At 43.1% G+C, this 17,229-nt stretch overlaps 1 protein-coding gene across 1 annotated transcript; it reads left to right on the top strand.

Moving 5' to 3' along the window:
- Positions 1–13,922: 13,922 nt before the first annotated feature.
- FLA8 (FASCICLIN-like arabinogalactan protein 8) lies at positions 13,923–16,070 on the top strand. The gene has a single exon (XM_088961998.1). It carries the CDS (start codon positions 14,460–14,462, stop codon positions 15,741–15,743), a length of 1,284 nt encoding a protein of 427 aa, XP_088818124.1. The 5' UTR covers positions 13,923–14,459; the 3' UTR covers positions 15,744–16,070.
- Positions 16,071–17,229: the final 1,159 nt, after the last annotated feature.

Below are 17,229 nucleotides of genomic sequence, written 5' to 3'. Positions count from 1 at the left end.
TGGTGTGGGAGTAGCGCAGGGCGACCAGCTCGAGTCCCGCAAGTGCTACATTGCCGCCCTAAAGGGGAAAACGAAGGTGGCAGATGACCTCGAACTGGAACAACCCACGAAGCAAGGCAAAGAGCGAGCCACACCCAAGGAAGAAACGATCGCGGTCCCAACCTCGACAGTAGACCTAGCTCGGACGCTCCAGATCAGTGCTTCCGTCCAAGAGCCCCTACGATCCGAACTGGTAAGTTTCTTACTTCAAAATTTAGATATTTTTGCATGGTCCGTGGCAGAAATGCCCGGTATAGACCCCGGACTCATAACTCACAAGCTGAACACTGATCCTGTAGTTAGGCCCATTAGACAGAAGAAACGCAATCTAGCCCCGGAACGGTGGAAAGCGGTCAACGAGAAAGTCGAGAAGCTCCTCATAGTGGACTTCATAAGAGAATTCCAATACCCGAGCTGGGTAGCCAACTCCGTCCTGGTAAAGAAGGCCAACAACAAGTGACGCATGTGCGTCAGCTACACCGACCTGAACCAGGCTTGCCCAAAAGACTTCTTCCCGCTCCCCCGAATCGACCGTTTGGTGGACGCAACCTCAGGGCATGAGTTGCTAAGTTTCTTGGACCCGCCGGATGAAGAAAAGACTGCACTCATCACGGAGTTCGGCCTATACTGTTACAAGGTTATGCCCTTCGGGTTGAAAAACGCAGGGGCAACCATTGATCATGTTGGGGAATTGGTTTCGGGAGGAGCTGGCCATTTTTTTAAATTCTAAAAAATAAAAATTAATTTAATTGGACATACCGGATTGTTGATTCAGAATCCCAACTTGATTTCAATGGTTGAAGCCTTTCAACTCCAAGAGTCCAAGAGTCCAAGCCTCTCAAATTGCTAACTTGAGATACTTGAGTTGGTTGAGCCTGCCTTCTTATTGTTGAAACTTCAATAAAGTTGAGAATTAGAGAATCAATCAATCAGAGTTCAAAGAATGTATGAGGGATTGAGAATTTTAGAGATTGGGGGATTGAAACTTGAGAAAGTATGAGAACTAGAGAAGAGATTATGAGAATTGTTGAATTTGTGTGATGAGAATAGTGGATGATAGGGCTATTTATAGGAATTGAAAATAATTCAATTGCCCCAAATACCCTAAAAACTAGTCATTTTTAGTTGTTGGGAGGGGTATTTTGGTCATTGTAAAGCTATTTATCACTTTACCCAAAATGCCCCCTAAACTAGTTGTCATATAGATGATGAGGGCATTTATGTCATTTTTCTCCCCCATAACCAAAATACATAAATACCCCCTATATAGTTGTTTATAGTTGTTAGGGGAGTAATTCTGTAAAAAAAAAAAACCCAAAAAGCTGAAACTAGTTGTTGGGGGGGGTCCCCTATAGCTAGTTCTCGGGCGGACCGAGCGGCGCGCTACAGGCCCACAGGTCGTGTCATGTCGTGTTGGCTCGCAGATTTCGAACCCCAGGCCCAGCACGGTCTGAACCATCATCTTTGGCTTGGCAGAACTTGTGTGCCGTCGTGTTGGGCCGGGCCATGCCAAGCCACGTGTGACATAGCCCAATTTGCACCTCTATACTTACCTACCTAGGAGATGGTTAAGTTTTACCAGTAAGGGTAACTTTACTATGGGGCCCATTGCTTAATGCAAAAAGAACATAGAAAGTTGGTCAATAGGAAAAAGTTGCCCATTAACCAACTTTTCCCTGCAAATTTTCCTACAAACGGACATGGCCTAATTGTTATAGGAAAAATTTCCGATTACCCTGTAATTTGGCTCAAGTGACAATTTTCGAAATGCGACAATCCGGTATCTATCGTTAATGAACCATCAGCCAGTGCATAAAATAACGTAATTATCCATCATATTTTCAATAACCGAATTTGATTCATTTTCGAAATAACAAAAATGACCTCCACTAAAATCAGTGGGAACCATTGTTCCCTGCTCAAACATTCTAAATAGATCAGTTCTCTCTGTCGGTGCTAATAAGTGGAATCCACCTTCAAAAAAGCTAAAATCAATTGGAAAACATCACTTGAGAGCATATTCACCATTTTATTGGGAAAATATCATCAGAACAAGGTGCATTTGTCGCCATTAGAAGGTGAAGGCGGCAAACACAGAAATGTGGCTGTTGATGGCGGTTAGATTCCTCTTTAGTTGCTGCCCGTTGAACATGGAAATTTGAACTATCAAACAACCGATTATTGCTTATCTATATCGTACGCCTTTTCTGGTACTATAATCTTAGTAGAGTATGTTTCGTTTAGTCTAGGAAACCAGAAGTTCCAATCTCAATGGTTGAGCTCACAAATCAACTAATTGATCGAGATGATCACTTCTCCATCACCTTCTTGTGTATGGAGCCACTGTCTTATTGCGGTGTTGACCCTTATGTCTACCTCCACCCCCGGCATCCATTTCATTGCATTGCCTTAGGTTGACCCACTGTTGCTAGAAGTTTATACAAGTCCGAAAGGGCTCGCATCTCTCTTCATTGAAAGTCCCAAACCACATGCTAGGCACACTCTCACCCAACTTATGTCGTTCGATTCTGGTGCTAGCATGGTTCGAGTCGCTGGGTTGGTGATCGATTTCTTCTACACCTCCATGATCAATGTAGCCGACGAGTTTGACATCCCTTCGTATTTGTTCTTCTCTTTTACCGTTGGCCTACTGAATCTTATGCTCCACCTTCCAACACTCGATATTCAGATTCCCACTGGCACTGAGTTTAAGGACGTGGAGACTGAGTTAAAATTCCCAACCTTTGTCAATCCAGTTCCTCCATTCTCAATGCCTATGCCCGGCCATATGGAAAAGGAATAAAGATGGCTATAAATGGTTCCTTTATCATTGCCACAGGTTCAAGGAAACAAAGGGCATCATAATAAATACGTTTGACGACGTCGTCGGGGGACCAATCAACGAAGTGATTGTTGTTGAGGTCGAGCTCGTAGAGCAACTTGAGACGCCGGAAGGTATTTGGGGCGTTACCGCAGAATTGGTTGGAGTTGAGGTGGACAAGAGCCAAATCCGTTAAGAGGCCAAGCTCGGGTGGGAGATACCCAACAATGTCAGCGTGGTTGAGATTGATGGTGGAGACTTATGATTTATGGTGTAAGTTGCCAAGACAATAGGGGACTCGTCCGCGCACTTAGCAATGTAGATTGAGGGTCTTCCTTTGTCGGTCTTCCAACCCAAGACTGAAGAGAGCCTTTTTCCCTTCTTTTATTTGTTTAAAGAGAAAGCGTAAAATGGTCCAAAATTTTTTAACAAGGGTAGTTTTGGCAATTTTTAATTATTTAATCTGCGTATGGTGTCATACTATAAGTGATGGTGCTGGTTGATGGTCCATTAATGGAGTACCGGATTGTTGTGTTTCTAAAGTTCAAGTATTGGATTGTCCCATTTTAAAGTTCACGAAGGGATATCTCCCAACTATATATCCCTACTAATTGTATGTTTAAATACATAGAAATTAGGAAGATGCTCTTAATATATGGTTAGATGTTGTGCTCTCATAGTCTTCATATGCTTCTATAATTCCATCTCAATTTAAATAATTTGGGGAAAATTCCCGATTAGTACCATGTACTTTGGGCTTAGTGCCACTTTGGTCCCCAAACTTTAAAATGTGACAATTTAATACCCAAACATTCAAAACATGCCAATCTAGTACCTGCGATTAACCAACCGTTAAGTGGCATTTGAAAAGATACAAATGCCCTTTTAGTGTCATCTAACCCTCTTTGTCAACCATCCAAACATTGAACAAAAAAAAGAGCAGTCCCAAATCCTTGCCTCTTCCATTTAATAAAGCTAGGGTCATGTCTTAGTGGGTATTCTAGTGACCCCAACTTTCTTGAAAAGAAGAGGCAAGGATTTGAGACTATTGATTTTTTTATCAACGTTTGGATGGTTGATAAAGATAATTAGATGACACTCGAAGGGCCTTAAGTTGACAATATTCCATCCCCGAGGTATTTGTTTCCCTTTGGGGGTCTCGAGCTCGTATGTTCCTTCCCCAAGAACTCGTTTCACTTAGTAAGGCCCTTCCCAATTCGGTCTGAGCTTGCCAACGCTAGGTTTGGGTACCATAACTTTCCGAAGGACCAGGTCGCCAATGCAGAAGTTCCGCTTCTTAACCCTGGCATTATAGTATCGGGCTACTCTCTGTTGGTAAGCTGCAATTCTGATATATGCGAGGTCCCTTACTTCGTCGAGCAAGTCGAGGTTGGTATGTAGCTCGTGTTTATTTGCCTTGTTGTCATATGTTTCCAGTCATAACGAGGGAATCTCAATCTTGATTGGGATGACTGCTTCGGTGCCATAGGTGAGTTTGAAGGGAGTTTCTCTCATGGCAGTCTTTTCTGTAGTTCAGTAGGCCCATAAAACGCTGGGTAGTTCATCTGCCCACAGTCCTTTAGCTCGATCTAGGTGTGCTTTCAGTCCGCGAAGGATAGCTTTGTTTGTAACATCTGCTTGTTTGTTCGCTTGAGGGTGTGCAACTGAAGTGAAATTCTATCGTATTCCCATATCTTGACACTAATTCTAAAATTTTATGTCCTCGAACTGCTTTCCGTTGTTAGAGATTAACACCTGAGGTAGACCAAAGCGGCACACTATGTTCTTCCAAAAGAAGTTATGGACGTTTTGGGCTGTAATCGTTACAAGGGTTTCAACTTCTACCCACTTGGTGAAATAATCTATCGCTACCACTAAGAACTTCCTCTGACCTATCACTGGTGGGAACAACCCAAGTATGTTGATACTGTTAGACAGTTTTGTATGCCCTTAGCTTCAATCAAAATTGATGTACTTTATGAGTTTATTGTAAATGAATAAAAGTGCATATTTGATTCATGTTCCCTTGGTATGTTTCTGTGTAATACCCTTAAACTGGACACTTATTGAGACTCGTGTTAGTTTAGAAAGTTCACAGCCAGTGGGTCGGTCTGGGGAGACCTATCCTGACAAGGCTGACACTATGGTGCCATCAAGTCGGTTGAGGTGGCTTGTCTCAGCTACCGGGGTGAGACCCCAGGCACATACAGTGTAAGATTAATTGAATCTTTGAATTGGACCAGATTTCCAGTATTGCCCTGGACCTTGGAGATTGATGGGCAAAACTGGAAAGTTACACCCGACCCCTAGACCCGATTATGATACTGCACTAGGTGTCGGATCGGTCTGTCTTTGATGTACCAATCAGTGAGATCCTTAGCGGGGGTCAAAACCTGGGTATGTTGGGACAATCCGAGAATTCATCTGAGTGGGTGATCATAGTGATAGGATCAGCCCCTTTGTCGGACAAAGGTAATGATCGGGGATGCGCTCTCACTGTTGGAAACCAAGACTACCGGCAGCCGATTTCAACCGTTGAGATTTGTTTTACAAAGTATATTTTATATGAGATATAAAAGTATATATATTATGGTTTCTAAAATGTTTGCAAAAGGTTTTAATTCCCGGGATCCATATAAGTGGAGAGTGCAACACTGTTCATTGTAGCCGAGGGAGAGGTCCTCTCTTTTCAGGCAGTGTATGATCATTAAGGGCTGAGAGGTTAAGTGTAAGACCATTGAGGATAATACCTGATGGGCTAATCTTGCATCTGCCCACAGTCCCTGGGTGTTACAAGGTGGCTTGGCCCAGGGACCACTTAGGGTAAGTATTGGGTCCATAGAGCCCATTTGATGGGTTTCAGGGGGTGCAATGTCTTTAAGAGTGTATTCGACCAGGCCTTGTAACAGATGCTGGGTTGAACCCATGTGGCTGATGTGTAGATCAATGCTTGGGCCCCACGCCATACAAGGAAGCCCAATTGGGCAGCAATTAGGAAGGTTGAGTGAGCACATAAGCTTAATGGGCCTAAAGTCCATTTCGAACTGGGCTATTTATTTAGTTAATTAAAGGGGCGAATTCTGAGATAGATTAGCAGATAGGATAGGGTCTTAATCCTATCCACACAGAGAGTCCAGATCTGAATGTGATTCAGATCTAGAAACCTCCTAATGGAGTTAGGATAAAGCTAATCTAATTTGCAGATAAGATAAGGGTTTATCCTTATCACTAGAAGAGAATGCTGATCCAAATATGATTTGGATAAGCACTTCCTAATGGGATTAGGAGCTGATCTTTTATGTTAACAAAAAGAAGGAGGGGGTGGCAGCCTTGAGAGAGACCAACAAGAAACACATCAGATCCTCTTTAGTGGTGAAATCAAGAAGAGAGAATTTTGCAGCCTGTGAATACTCTCTTGCCGCCTCCCTGCTCTTGTCGCCCTGTTTGCCAATTCGATCTCCAGCTGTGGGAGAAGTCAAGATTGGATCTTGACATTAGTTCTTTGAGAAAGGATTGAAAAGAAAGCTATGCTCACGTTCCATTCTACTGTTTCTTGCGAAGGACAGAGTTCTTGGGGAAGAACACTGCTGATTCTGCTCCATCCTGCACTACGCCATCTTCAGTGGGAGCAGTCTTTGGATCCTTCCTTGGGCGTGAACACCTTCATTGGGAGATATTACTTCTCCGTATCTGGTATTATTCTCTCCCATTCCTTTTGGTTCAGATCTGGTTCAGTTTAAGGTTCAAGATTTATCCTTGAAAATATGATTTTCTAAATAGGGAATGTGATTCCCAGTTGAAGGAAGAGAAAAATTTTTGAAATTCGCCCCTTATTCTGCAATCTTTGGGCGTCCATGTGATGGATCTCTCATCCCTCTCAGATACCCCATTGTGCGAAAGGCCACAGGCTGGTGAGGTATTTGAGGTCGGTAGCGGGCTGATGATGGATGTTGGCATGCTTCTGTCATTTGTCACACTTTCTGACGAACTCAATAGCATTTGTTTTCATCGTTGGCCAGTAGTACCCCTGTCGCAGTGATTTTTGGGCAAGGACCCTACCCCCCAAGTGTCCGCCGCACAGGCCTTCATGAGTGTCACGGAGTACGAGCTCGGCTTCGGTAGGTCGCAGGCAGCGCAAGTAGGGGAACGTATAGGATCTTTGGTACAGCCGTCCGTCTATTATGACGTATTTGGCCGCCTGACGCTCTACCCTTCTGGCGGCATTGCGGTCCTCAGGGAGGGTCCCGTGTAGCAGGAAGCTCGCGAGTGGGTCAATCCAACTCAACTCTGCCTGAACGACGGGAGCGGCCTCCTCTGCCCCCCTGAGAATGCAAGGTCGAGGTAGGTCCTTTATGTACACGGTCCTCATGGTGATGTCGCTGGTGCTGGCTAACTGGGACAGAGCATCGGCCTCAGCGTTCTCCGACCTCGGGATTTGCCTGATGAAGTGTGACTACAAGTTGAGCAGAGCCTCTCTTACTTTGGCTAAGTAGGCAATCATGGTTGGTTCGCGAGCTTCGTAATCTCCTATGACTTGGTTGACTACAAGCTGGGAATTGCTATAGATGACGATATGCTTGGTTTTTACTTCTCTGGCTAAAGCCAACCCAGCTATCAACGCTTCATACTCCGCTTCATTGTTGGATGCTGTGAACTCGAAGCGTAGTGCGTACTCCAATTTTGTGCCACTTGGGCCGTGCAGAACTATTCCGGCTCCGTTGCCCCGCTGGTTCAAGGAGCCGTCTACGTGAAGGATCTAGGGCTCCTCATCTCAGTTCTCGATTGGCCTAACTAGGAGAGATGCCACACTAGCTGCTACCTCACGGGGCTCGGGCTCAACTGGCCTGGGAGCTGCGGACTTGCCCGAACTAGGGGCCTCGGGCTCAACTAGATTGGGGACTTCGAAGCTGAAAGTGCACTCCGCAATGAAATCTGCTAAGACTTGGGCCTTAATAGCAGTTTGCGGCTTGTATTGGAGGTCGTATTCGTTGAGCTCAACGGCCCACTTTGTCAGTCGACTAGAGACCTCGGGCTTAAGTAAGACTTGCCTCAGAGGTTTGTTGGTGAGGACGATAACAGTATGAGCTTGGAAGTACGAGCGGAGCTTTCGAGCTGCAATGACCAGTGCGTAGGCTAGCTTCTCTATCTCTGGGTATCTTGTCTCTGCTCCCTACAATAGTTTACTAACATAGTAGATGGGTCGTCGGACCCGGTCTACTTCCTTTATCAGTACCGAGCTAACCACTTTGTCACTTGCCGAGAGGTATAACTATAAAACATCGCCCTCTTCGGTCCGGGTTAAGATTGGCACACTAGCGAGGTATTTCTTGAGCTCGTCAAACGCGAGCTGGCAGTCTTGGGTCCACTCAAACCCTTTGCTTTTAATTGCCTTAAAGAAAGGCAGGCAGCGGTCTGCCGACTTGGACATAAAGCGGCTCAGGGCGGCTAGGCGGCTATGCGGCCATTCAATTTTCGTGGTGGTATCATATCTAGGATGGCCTTAACTTTATCCGGGTTGGCCTCAATGCCGCGCCGGTTGACGATGTACCCTAGGAATTTTCCCGATGTAACACTGAAGACACACTTGTTTGGATTTAACTTCATGTTAAATTGTTGTAGAATTTGAAAGACAGAATGTAAGTCTTGTATTAATTCATGTGAGAATCGGGTTTTGACGATCATGTCGTCTACATAACACTCTATTTTTCTGCCAATTAATGGCTCAAATAGTTTATTTACAAGCCTTTAAAAGGTTGCCCCAGCATTTTTCAATCCGAAGGGCATAGCCTTGTAACAACGCAGACCAAACTCTATTATGAAGGCAGTTTTTTCTTCGTCCACTGGGTCCATCCTGGTCTGGTTATAACCTGAGTAGGCGTCTAAGAAACTCAGCAACTTGTGCCTCGAGGTCGCGTCCACTAAGCGGTCGATTCTGGGGAGGGGGAAGCAGTCTTTTGGGTAGGCTCGGTTCAGGTCAGTGTAGTCGACGCACATGCGCCCCTTTCCGTTAGCCTTCTCTTACCAGAACAAGGTTGGCTACCCAGCTCGGGTAGTGGACTTCCCTTATAAAGTCGGCTGCGAAGAGCTTCCCGACCTCCTCATTGACTGCTTTCCATCGCTCTGGAGCTAGGTTGCGTTTCTTCTATCTAATGGGCCTAACTACAGGATCAACATTAAATTTGTGAGTTATGAGATTAGGGTCTATGCCGGGCATCTCTGCCGCGGACCATGCAAAAACATCTAAATTTTGAAGTAGGAAACTTACTAGTTTGGATCGCAGGGGCTCCTGGACTGAAACTCTGATCTAAAGTGTCTGAGCTGGGTCTTCCGCTGAAGCTGGAATAGCAATTGTTTCCTTTGTGGATGCAGCTCGTTCTTCCCCTTGCTCCGTAGGTCGCTCCAGTTCGAGATTATTGGCCACCTTGGTCTTTCCCTTGAGGGCGGTGACATAGCACTTGCAAGACTCAAGCTGGTCACCCCGCGCTACCCCCACTCCGAAGTCTGTAGGGAACTTCATTGCCAAATAATAAGTGGAAACCACCGCCCATAGGGCATGGGTGGTCGATCGGCCTATTATGGTATTGTACGGGGAGGGGGTCGCGACCACTAAGAAGTCATGGTTGAGCCTTACTACGCTGGGCCACACGCCGACTTCCACAGGTACTGTTATTTTTCCTAGGGGCGTCGAGCTACCTGAGTCAACGAGGATGCGCCTGACCTTGAAATCATTGATCCTTACTTTTATGACGAGTGCATCATCGTGGGGGTAGTGGACCCCACGTGCATCGTCCTCCGTGAAGAAAATAGGCTCCTATGTCTTCAGCCACTTCGGAGGATTTTGTTCTTCTCTGGCAGCTTCACGAACTGATGTCCGAGTTGCCACCGAGGTACAGCTCGCAACGGACGAGCCTCCAACTATCATTTCCCACAAACAACGCAAAATGATGTGGCACGATCCGGGCACTCCTACCTGGCTGTTGATTGGCTCCTTGCTGGCAACGGGCGGCACCTGAGAAGATGGAAAAGAGGGATTCCCGAGGGTTTACCCGGTGGGAATACTTCGATGCTTAAGTCAGAATGCAGGGGAAAGAGAAAAGAAGAGTGTAGGTCGCGCTTTATCACTATGCTCGAGAGATTAGTTCGCGAGCAAAGATGTATTCAGTTAGAGTATGAGAGTGCGAAAGTATTCAAAAGTCTCCCCCTCCCTTTCCCTTCTGTCTCAAGGGTTTTTATAGGGGCGTTCTTTGTCAGATTGGGCATAACCACCACTGGGTCCCTACCACAGCCATTACCTGCCAGGGCTGCGCAGGTGGCCGTTGTAATGTACTCCTTGCTCGGATGAGTGACACGTCTCCAAAGGGCAGGCACGCCCCCGTCTATTGAGAGACATGGGTACAAACTGTCGAAAGGATAGGGACTGCACCGTCAATCAAGGGACGTGGTGTAGTCTGATTGGTACGGTCTGTCAAATAGAAGCTTCCTGAGAAACACTCGCGTTGCTCACTTGCGAGCTACTTTGCAGCAAGCTTAGGATTACTTCAGGGTTACCCTTATTAGAATCGGTCTCTAGAATGACTTATTTTCTTGGGGGCTTAAGTGAGCTGGTTTCCCTAGCTTGCAAGCTAAAGTTGCCTCGGAATATCCCCTTTGAGGTAGCTCGGGGAGTTTGGAGCTCGCGTTGTAGCGAGCTCTTCCCTCAGTGAGCTAGGATATAGCGAGCTGCTTTATAGGCTCGTTACTTAGCCGTTACTAGGCTATGATGCTGAGTTGTTGCTTGCGCTGAGTCAGGTCCACATGTCATCGTTTCGTAGGTCAGGTCAAATCATCCTCCATCAAAAGCAATCAAGATTACATGGCCATTAACTAATTGCTTAGTGTAATAAGCAATATATACAACTGGTTCAGAAGAATAAAGCTCAAAAGTAGATATGGTTGGGCTTACCTCCATCGGTTGGATATCAAGTACTCTTTGATGGCCGTTTGAACCTTTGCCACCGGCCTGTTACACTAAATAGCTCATGGGTGCACACTCATACAAGAGATCCTCCACAGTGGTTCTCCCCAACCACCATCACTGTTAAGAGGGGAGCTCCGCCACTACAACTCCCTTGTTACTATCAACAGAGAGGGAGCTGCAATGGCCTGACAGTGAACAGAAAAAGAAGCTTAGGTAGATCAGAAGCTCCGCTATTTTGAATTCACCAGAAAAATGATTTTCGAAGTAGTTCTGGTAATAGAAAAATGGGGGCATAAGATCAAAAGCTCTACCATTTCAAACTTACTGGAAAAACAATTTTCGAAGTAGTTCTTGTAATACAAGGGCAAATTCAACATTTCATTTTCTTCCATTATCACTTAACGATGATGACAATTGTTGGAAAACTTAAGGGTACCGCAAGACAATAGTTAAATAGTAGGGGTACCACGTGTCAATTAGCTAAATAATAGGGGTAGTTTAAGAGATTTACCATAAGTGTAAATATTAGGGTAAATAAATAATGATTTTCAATAAATAACTAGCGGGGATCCATGCGATGCATGGGATTTATTAAGCAAAAGGTAAATAATAGAAATGGTCATTTACTTAAATACCCTTATAATTTCATGGATTTACTAAAATCTACCATATAGTTAGCATTTTACTAAAACACCACTTATAATTTGCAATAGATTTAATCAATCTTCCATTAGATGATAATGGAAAATGACAATGTTGGCCCTAAGGCTCATTTAAATAAATTTAGTCAAAAGAAAATAAAAATTTAAATACCATTTTTGCCCTTAATAAGGCACAGGCAACCACTCTATTTAGCTATATTTGGTCAATTTTGTTTTATATACAAAAAAGTGTTAAGGATAGTTTTGGAATAAAAAATCATGGGCCTAATGGCAAAACAAACACTCCTTAATAAGACATGGACAACCACTCTATTGGCTATATTTGAGATGTTTTAGTAAAATGAAAACTATAAGGTAGATTTAAGTAAATATGTAAAACTATAAGATGTGTTCTAGTAAATGACCCTAATAGAAACACATAAGAGTAGAATCCACATCTGCGCCTCACAAGGGGAGCAACCCACAACATCCCATAACACATCTCCATCGTGTATTGGGAACATCTCCCGATGATAGTACAAGAACCGATGATGTCATCATCGGGAGATGTTCCCAATAAATGACGGGGACATGCTATGGGATGTTGTGGGGCACAGATGTGAACTCATAAGAGTATACAGTTGTTTTATATTTTCAACTTTTTAAATAATTAATAATTATTCATATTTTATATACTACTTTTAATAAATTTTTTATAGTACAAAATTAATAATAATTAATTTCAGTTAGGTTTATTCATCAAACTGATGAAACTGACAACCTGATCAACTTGGCCCGAGTTGGTCAGTTTTCTAGTATTTTAGGTCGGCTTTGGTTAGAAAATTCCCAATTCGACCAAGTTAGATCAGCTTCACTTTGGCTTTTGTAAATTGACCAAAATCGAACGACTTAACCATGGATATATATTAATATTTTATATTTTAAATATAATTTTTAATATGAAAAAGTGGAAAATTTCCCATATTTCATAATCTAAAATGTTTTATACCATAAATCTATTTTTTAAATTTATTTTAATAATTGCAATGTAATTTTTAAAATTAAATTAAAATTTTAAACAAAAAAATTGACCCAAACTGATACAACTTGAGTGGTTCAATTTTCACAAAAGGTTAGCCGGTTTTAGTTGACAAACTCCCCAACCTGACCAAGTCAATTTGGTTGGCCAAATAGCCTACGACCGAACCAAACCAACTAATGAACACTCATAATTTCAGCTAAATTAATAGTCTCATCTCTCATAAATAACAATAGTTTAATCTTCAATAATTATTGAAAATTTATAGTGAAAATACACAATTATTGAAAATATAATGATAATGAAAAAAATAAAATAAGTACTAAAAATATATTAACTTAGTCGATAAATAGTATAATCTCAAATAATAGTTTAATATGTAATAAATATTAATCAATAAGTTATAACAAAAATACAATAAATACAATAAGTACAATATATTAAATTTAAAAATTTCAATAATAGTAGTTTAATCTCCAATAATTATTGAAAGTTTTCTATTAAATAACAAAACAAAATAAATTTATACATAATCATTGAAAACACATTTATCACAAAAAACAATAAATAATTAATGAAATACCATAAATATTAATTTTAGTATATATAATTATATAATGAATACAAATTAAGAGTTTAAAATTATTATTAATAAATATTAATTTTTTGAAAGTTATTTTCTCGTTTTATTATTTGATATATTATGTTATAATTATTTTTCTACTTTTCAGATTTTTTTTTTTAAATTTATTACATAATTTCTTTATTTTAACTATTTAAAATCTAGTTGTGTTAAATATTTTGCTATTTCAAATATTTAGTTATTTAAATATTTAAATAATATATAAAATATTTAAATTTTAAATATTTTCTCCTTTTTTTTTAAATTTTTTATTTCTTTATTCTATGTTAAATGGTGCTTCATATATCAAACGTAGCCCAAAATGGAATAAGAATACCTAATTTGCAATTTTTGCATACAGACCCTAATTCTTAGCGTATGAAATATTTACAAGCCAAATGCAGCCTTAGAATGTCCAAACCATCACGCCTTTGATTCTTGTACCGTAAACTTTGTCCATGCCCAATTGCCCATCCCGGCCGGTTTTACACTGCAGCGATGAGCCTTTCTTTCTTTTGAGTTTTGAGTTTTGAAGACAAAAGAAAGAAGAAAACAGAAGAGGAAACCGGAATGACAGATTCTTGTCCGATGTTTGGCTACGCGTGTGAATGTGTGATCACCTACGGACGCCGACAGTGGAACTCGCGTTGTACCAATTGCGTGAAACCGTGAACCAACACGTCACTTCTCAATGCAGTTTACCTGGACAAAATTACCCTTAACGCAGAGTGAAGAGTGTGAGTTGGCCACTGGGACCCAACGACCTGTTCTTTTATAGAGAAAGACAGAGGGAGCACATAAATTGAACGATCATGATCGTCAAATCAGTTTTTGTTCTCCTGTCAAGCTGGACCCATCCAAATATGATGGTCCCGCTCATGAATGGACAACTGTACGCATAAACGTTCAAAAAAGAAAAAGAAAAAAAAGAAAGAAAAGAAAAGTAAAGGATACACAATTCCTTTTGAGTATCATTAATGAAATAAAAATAAAAAAATAGAAGGGCATCCGAAGGCATCTAATTTCCAAACTGTGAACAAAGGACTAGTGAGGACTTCTCGATTTGGGCAATTATCATTTATCAATATCACATTCACATGGCATCCACACTAACCATGGCTAACCCATCTCTCGTAACCAGAGTTAAATCTTAACCTCAAGTCCGAGCTGCCAAGCAAAGCCTCGACCCCACAAGTTCCCCCAACAATCACCAAAGACCAAACCAACCCATATTTAGCACCCAATCTCTCCCCTTTCGTCTTTGCCTCTTCCTCTCAGACACTGGTCGCCATTCTCACCCCAACTCCCGAGCCCTAACGGCTAACAGAGATTCATCAGCCATGGGGGGTTTTCCTCAGCCCACCTTCTTTCTCCTCTTCCTTTCCCTCTCTATCTTCGTCATTCCCTCGACAGCCCACAACATTACTGAAATCCTCTCAGGTTTCCCGGAGTACAGCGCCATGAACGACTACCTTACTCGAACCAAGCTCGCCGACGAGATCAACACTCGCGAAACCATAACGTGCCTGGTTCTTCCCAACTCTGCCATGTCTGCTCTCGCAGCCAACAAACCCCTCTCCGTCGTCAAGAATGTCCTCCGCCTTCTCGTCCTTCTCGACTACTATGATGGTGCCAAGCTCCACCAGATCTCCAAAGGTACCACCCTCACCACCACTCTCTACCAGGTTACCGGTGATGCCCATGGAAATCTCGGTTTTGTCAACATTACCGATCTCAAGGGTGGTAAGGTCGGCTTCGGCTCCGCCGCTCCTGGATCCAAGCTCGACTCCACTTACACCAAGAGTGTTAAGCAGATCCCTTACAACATCTCTGTTCTTGAGATCAGCGCTCCCATTATCGCCCCGGGCATCTTGACAGCTCCCGCTCCTTCCGCCGCCGACGTCAACATTACCCAGAAGCTCGAGAAGGCCGGGTGCAAGACCTTCGCTTCCCTGCTTGCTAGTTCTGGTGTTTTGAAAATGTTCGAGTCCGCACTCGACAAGGGTTTGACGGTGTTTGCGCCGAACGATGAGGCCTTCAAAGCCGCCGGTGTACCAGATCTCAGCAAACTAACCAACGCCGAGTTGGTTACATTGCTGCAATATCATGCATTGGCCCTGTATAATCCATTTGGGAGTTTGAAGACGGCCAAGGGTCCTATCAGTACATTGGCGACTAACGGCGCCGGCAAGTACGACCTGACCGTGACATCAGCCGGAGATTCCGTCACACTGCACACCGGCGTCGATTCATCTCGGGTTGCTTCAACTGTGGTGGACGATCCCCCTCTCTGCATTCTCACCGTTGACAACCTTCTCCTTCCTAGTGAGTTGTTTGGGAAGTCACCGTCCCCGGCACCGGCATTCGAGCCAGTATCATCTCCCTCTCCAACCCCAAGCACTGCACCGGCTCCTGCTGTTTCTGCTCCATCGCCGTCGATACTATCCCCGCCGGCACCCCCGATGGCATCTCCAGAATCAGGGCCAGCAGGCGCACCAGAGGCCCAGTCAGAGAACAGCAGTACGGGATCTGGTTCCGGTGCCGCAGACTTGAAAGCTCCGGCATTGTTAAAAACTCTAGTTGCCGCTTCGGCAGCTTTCGTTGCTTGGGCGATGTTATCGTAAAAGCCAGCTTTCGTTAACGCTCATTTTTTCCCTCTCTTGTGTTATTTATTTTAGTTAGAATTAGAGATTTTTTTTTTTGTGGCTTTTTAATTTTGCTGTTAATTTTTGGGAGTAGCTGTGCATTTTACAGCAATGTCGAGTTCTGGTTGTTCTATATTGGGATTTGAGGAAAGGCCACTTGGACTGGAGGAGTGGAGCGCAGTGGAGGGACTCGCTAGTGTGGTTTGTGATGTCTGTAACTCTGTATTTTCCCTGTCATCACATTTCAGTTATTTGTAGTGTTGTATTTTTGAGAATTTTATTTATCGGATAGTGCGCGTTCTACTATTTTATCGTATATCGAATGGTGAGATTTGTGTTCTTGATGGGCATGGGCATGGGCTTGATATGTCTCCAGACACATTTAGTGCATAGATCTGACAAGAGGCCATGTGGGGGGGAAGGTAGATGGGCCCCAATCTCTGCGGAGGGGTTCAGGGATTTCTAAACGTGGTTCTGTTTGTTCTATTGATCTGTCTCGTTCTGGTTCTCGTTTCTTCTTTGGTATTGATCGTTCTTTCCTGGAATCCGGATATGCTTCAGTGCGGCGCATCGGTCGACTGGAAAGCAACGTCCCCAGCTTTTGATCGGTCGGCTGGATGATGGCCCCCACCGCTTCATGCCAGACCGATGCAGCAAGTTTAACCAAAATGACCAAATGCTTCTTTTCTCTTCTCCTGGCAACAACCTTTGAACTCTGAGCGAGCGTTGAGTGAGAGGGTGGACCACCGATTGGATGGTTTTATGATATGCAAGTTTGTGGGCCATGTTTGTATGTATGGTGGGTTGTTCTCGTTGAGTGGGACATTTGTCAGACAGATTTCACATATTTATTAAGAGTGTTTTGGACTTTAATGTCATTTTGATTTTTGAATCACAGATGATCTGAACTCCGCGGTCCGCACTCCTCCCTTCCTTCCCCCCCCCCCCTCTCAACAAAGTTGTTGCTCTATAATGAACGCTTTTTATATTTGGTTTCATGGGGCTACAGATTTAGAGAACCGGGGTAGTAACGGGATTTGGTGAACTTATCAAGTGGGCCACCATCAGTGTTTTCACTTTTCAACCTTACAGGGGTCTGTGCCTTTGTCGGTGCTCTTTAACGGCTAAAATGTCAGTTATACCCCTCGATTAAATGTGGGATTTTGACTTTTGTCATCAATTAGTTTGTGTTTAGCGGCCTTTGATTTTTTTTTGAGCATTCGCTTACTTTTTATTTTTATTTTTACTTGGAAGAAATTAAAAAATGAATAAATAGATCATCCACCGTGAATAGGACTGTTTCGTTTTTTTTTTTTTTTTATAGGTCAAAGTCAATTCCAGTAATTTATCCTTCGATTGGTATTGGTAAAAGTCTGGAAATATCCGTTGGGGTTGGATTGCTGAGGCTTGTTTGAATGAAACAGGGAATATTTTTCATAATCTTCGTCCGTGTGTTACAGCAATA

The sequence above is a fragment of the Nelumbo lutea genome, chromosome 1, assembly GCF_056320005.1.
Source record: "Nelumbo lutea isolate HS-2025 chromosome 1, American lotus-T2T, whole genome shotgun sequence".
Taxonomy (NCBI): Eukaryota; Viridiplantae; Streptophyta; class Magnoliopsida; order Proteales; family Nelumbonaceae; genus Nelumbo; species Nelumbo lutea.
This window is presented reverse-complemented; position numbering and strand designations above follow the sequence as displayed.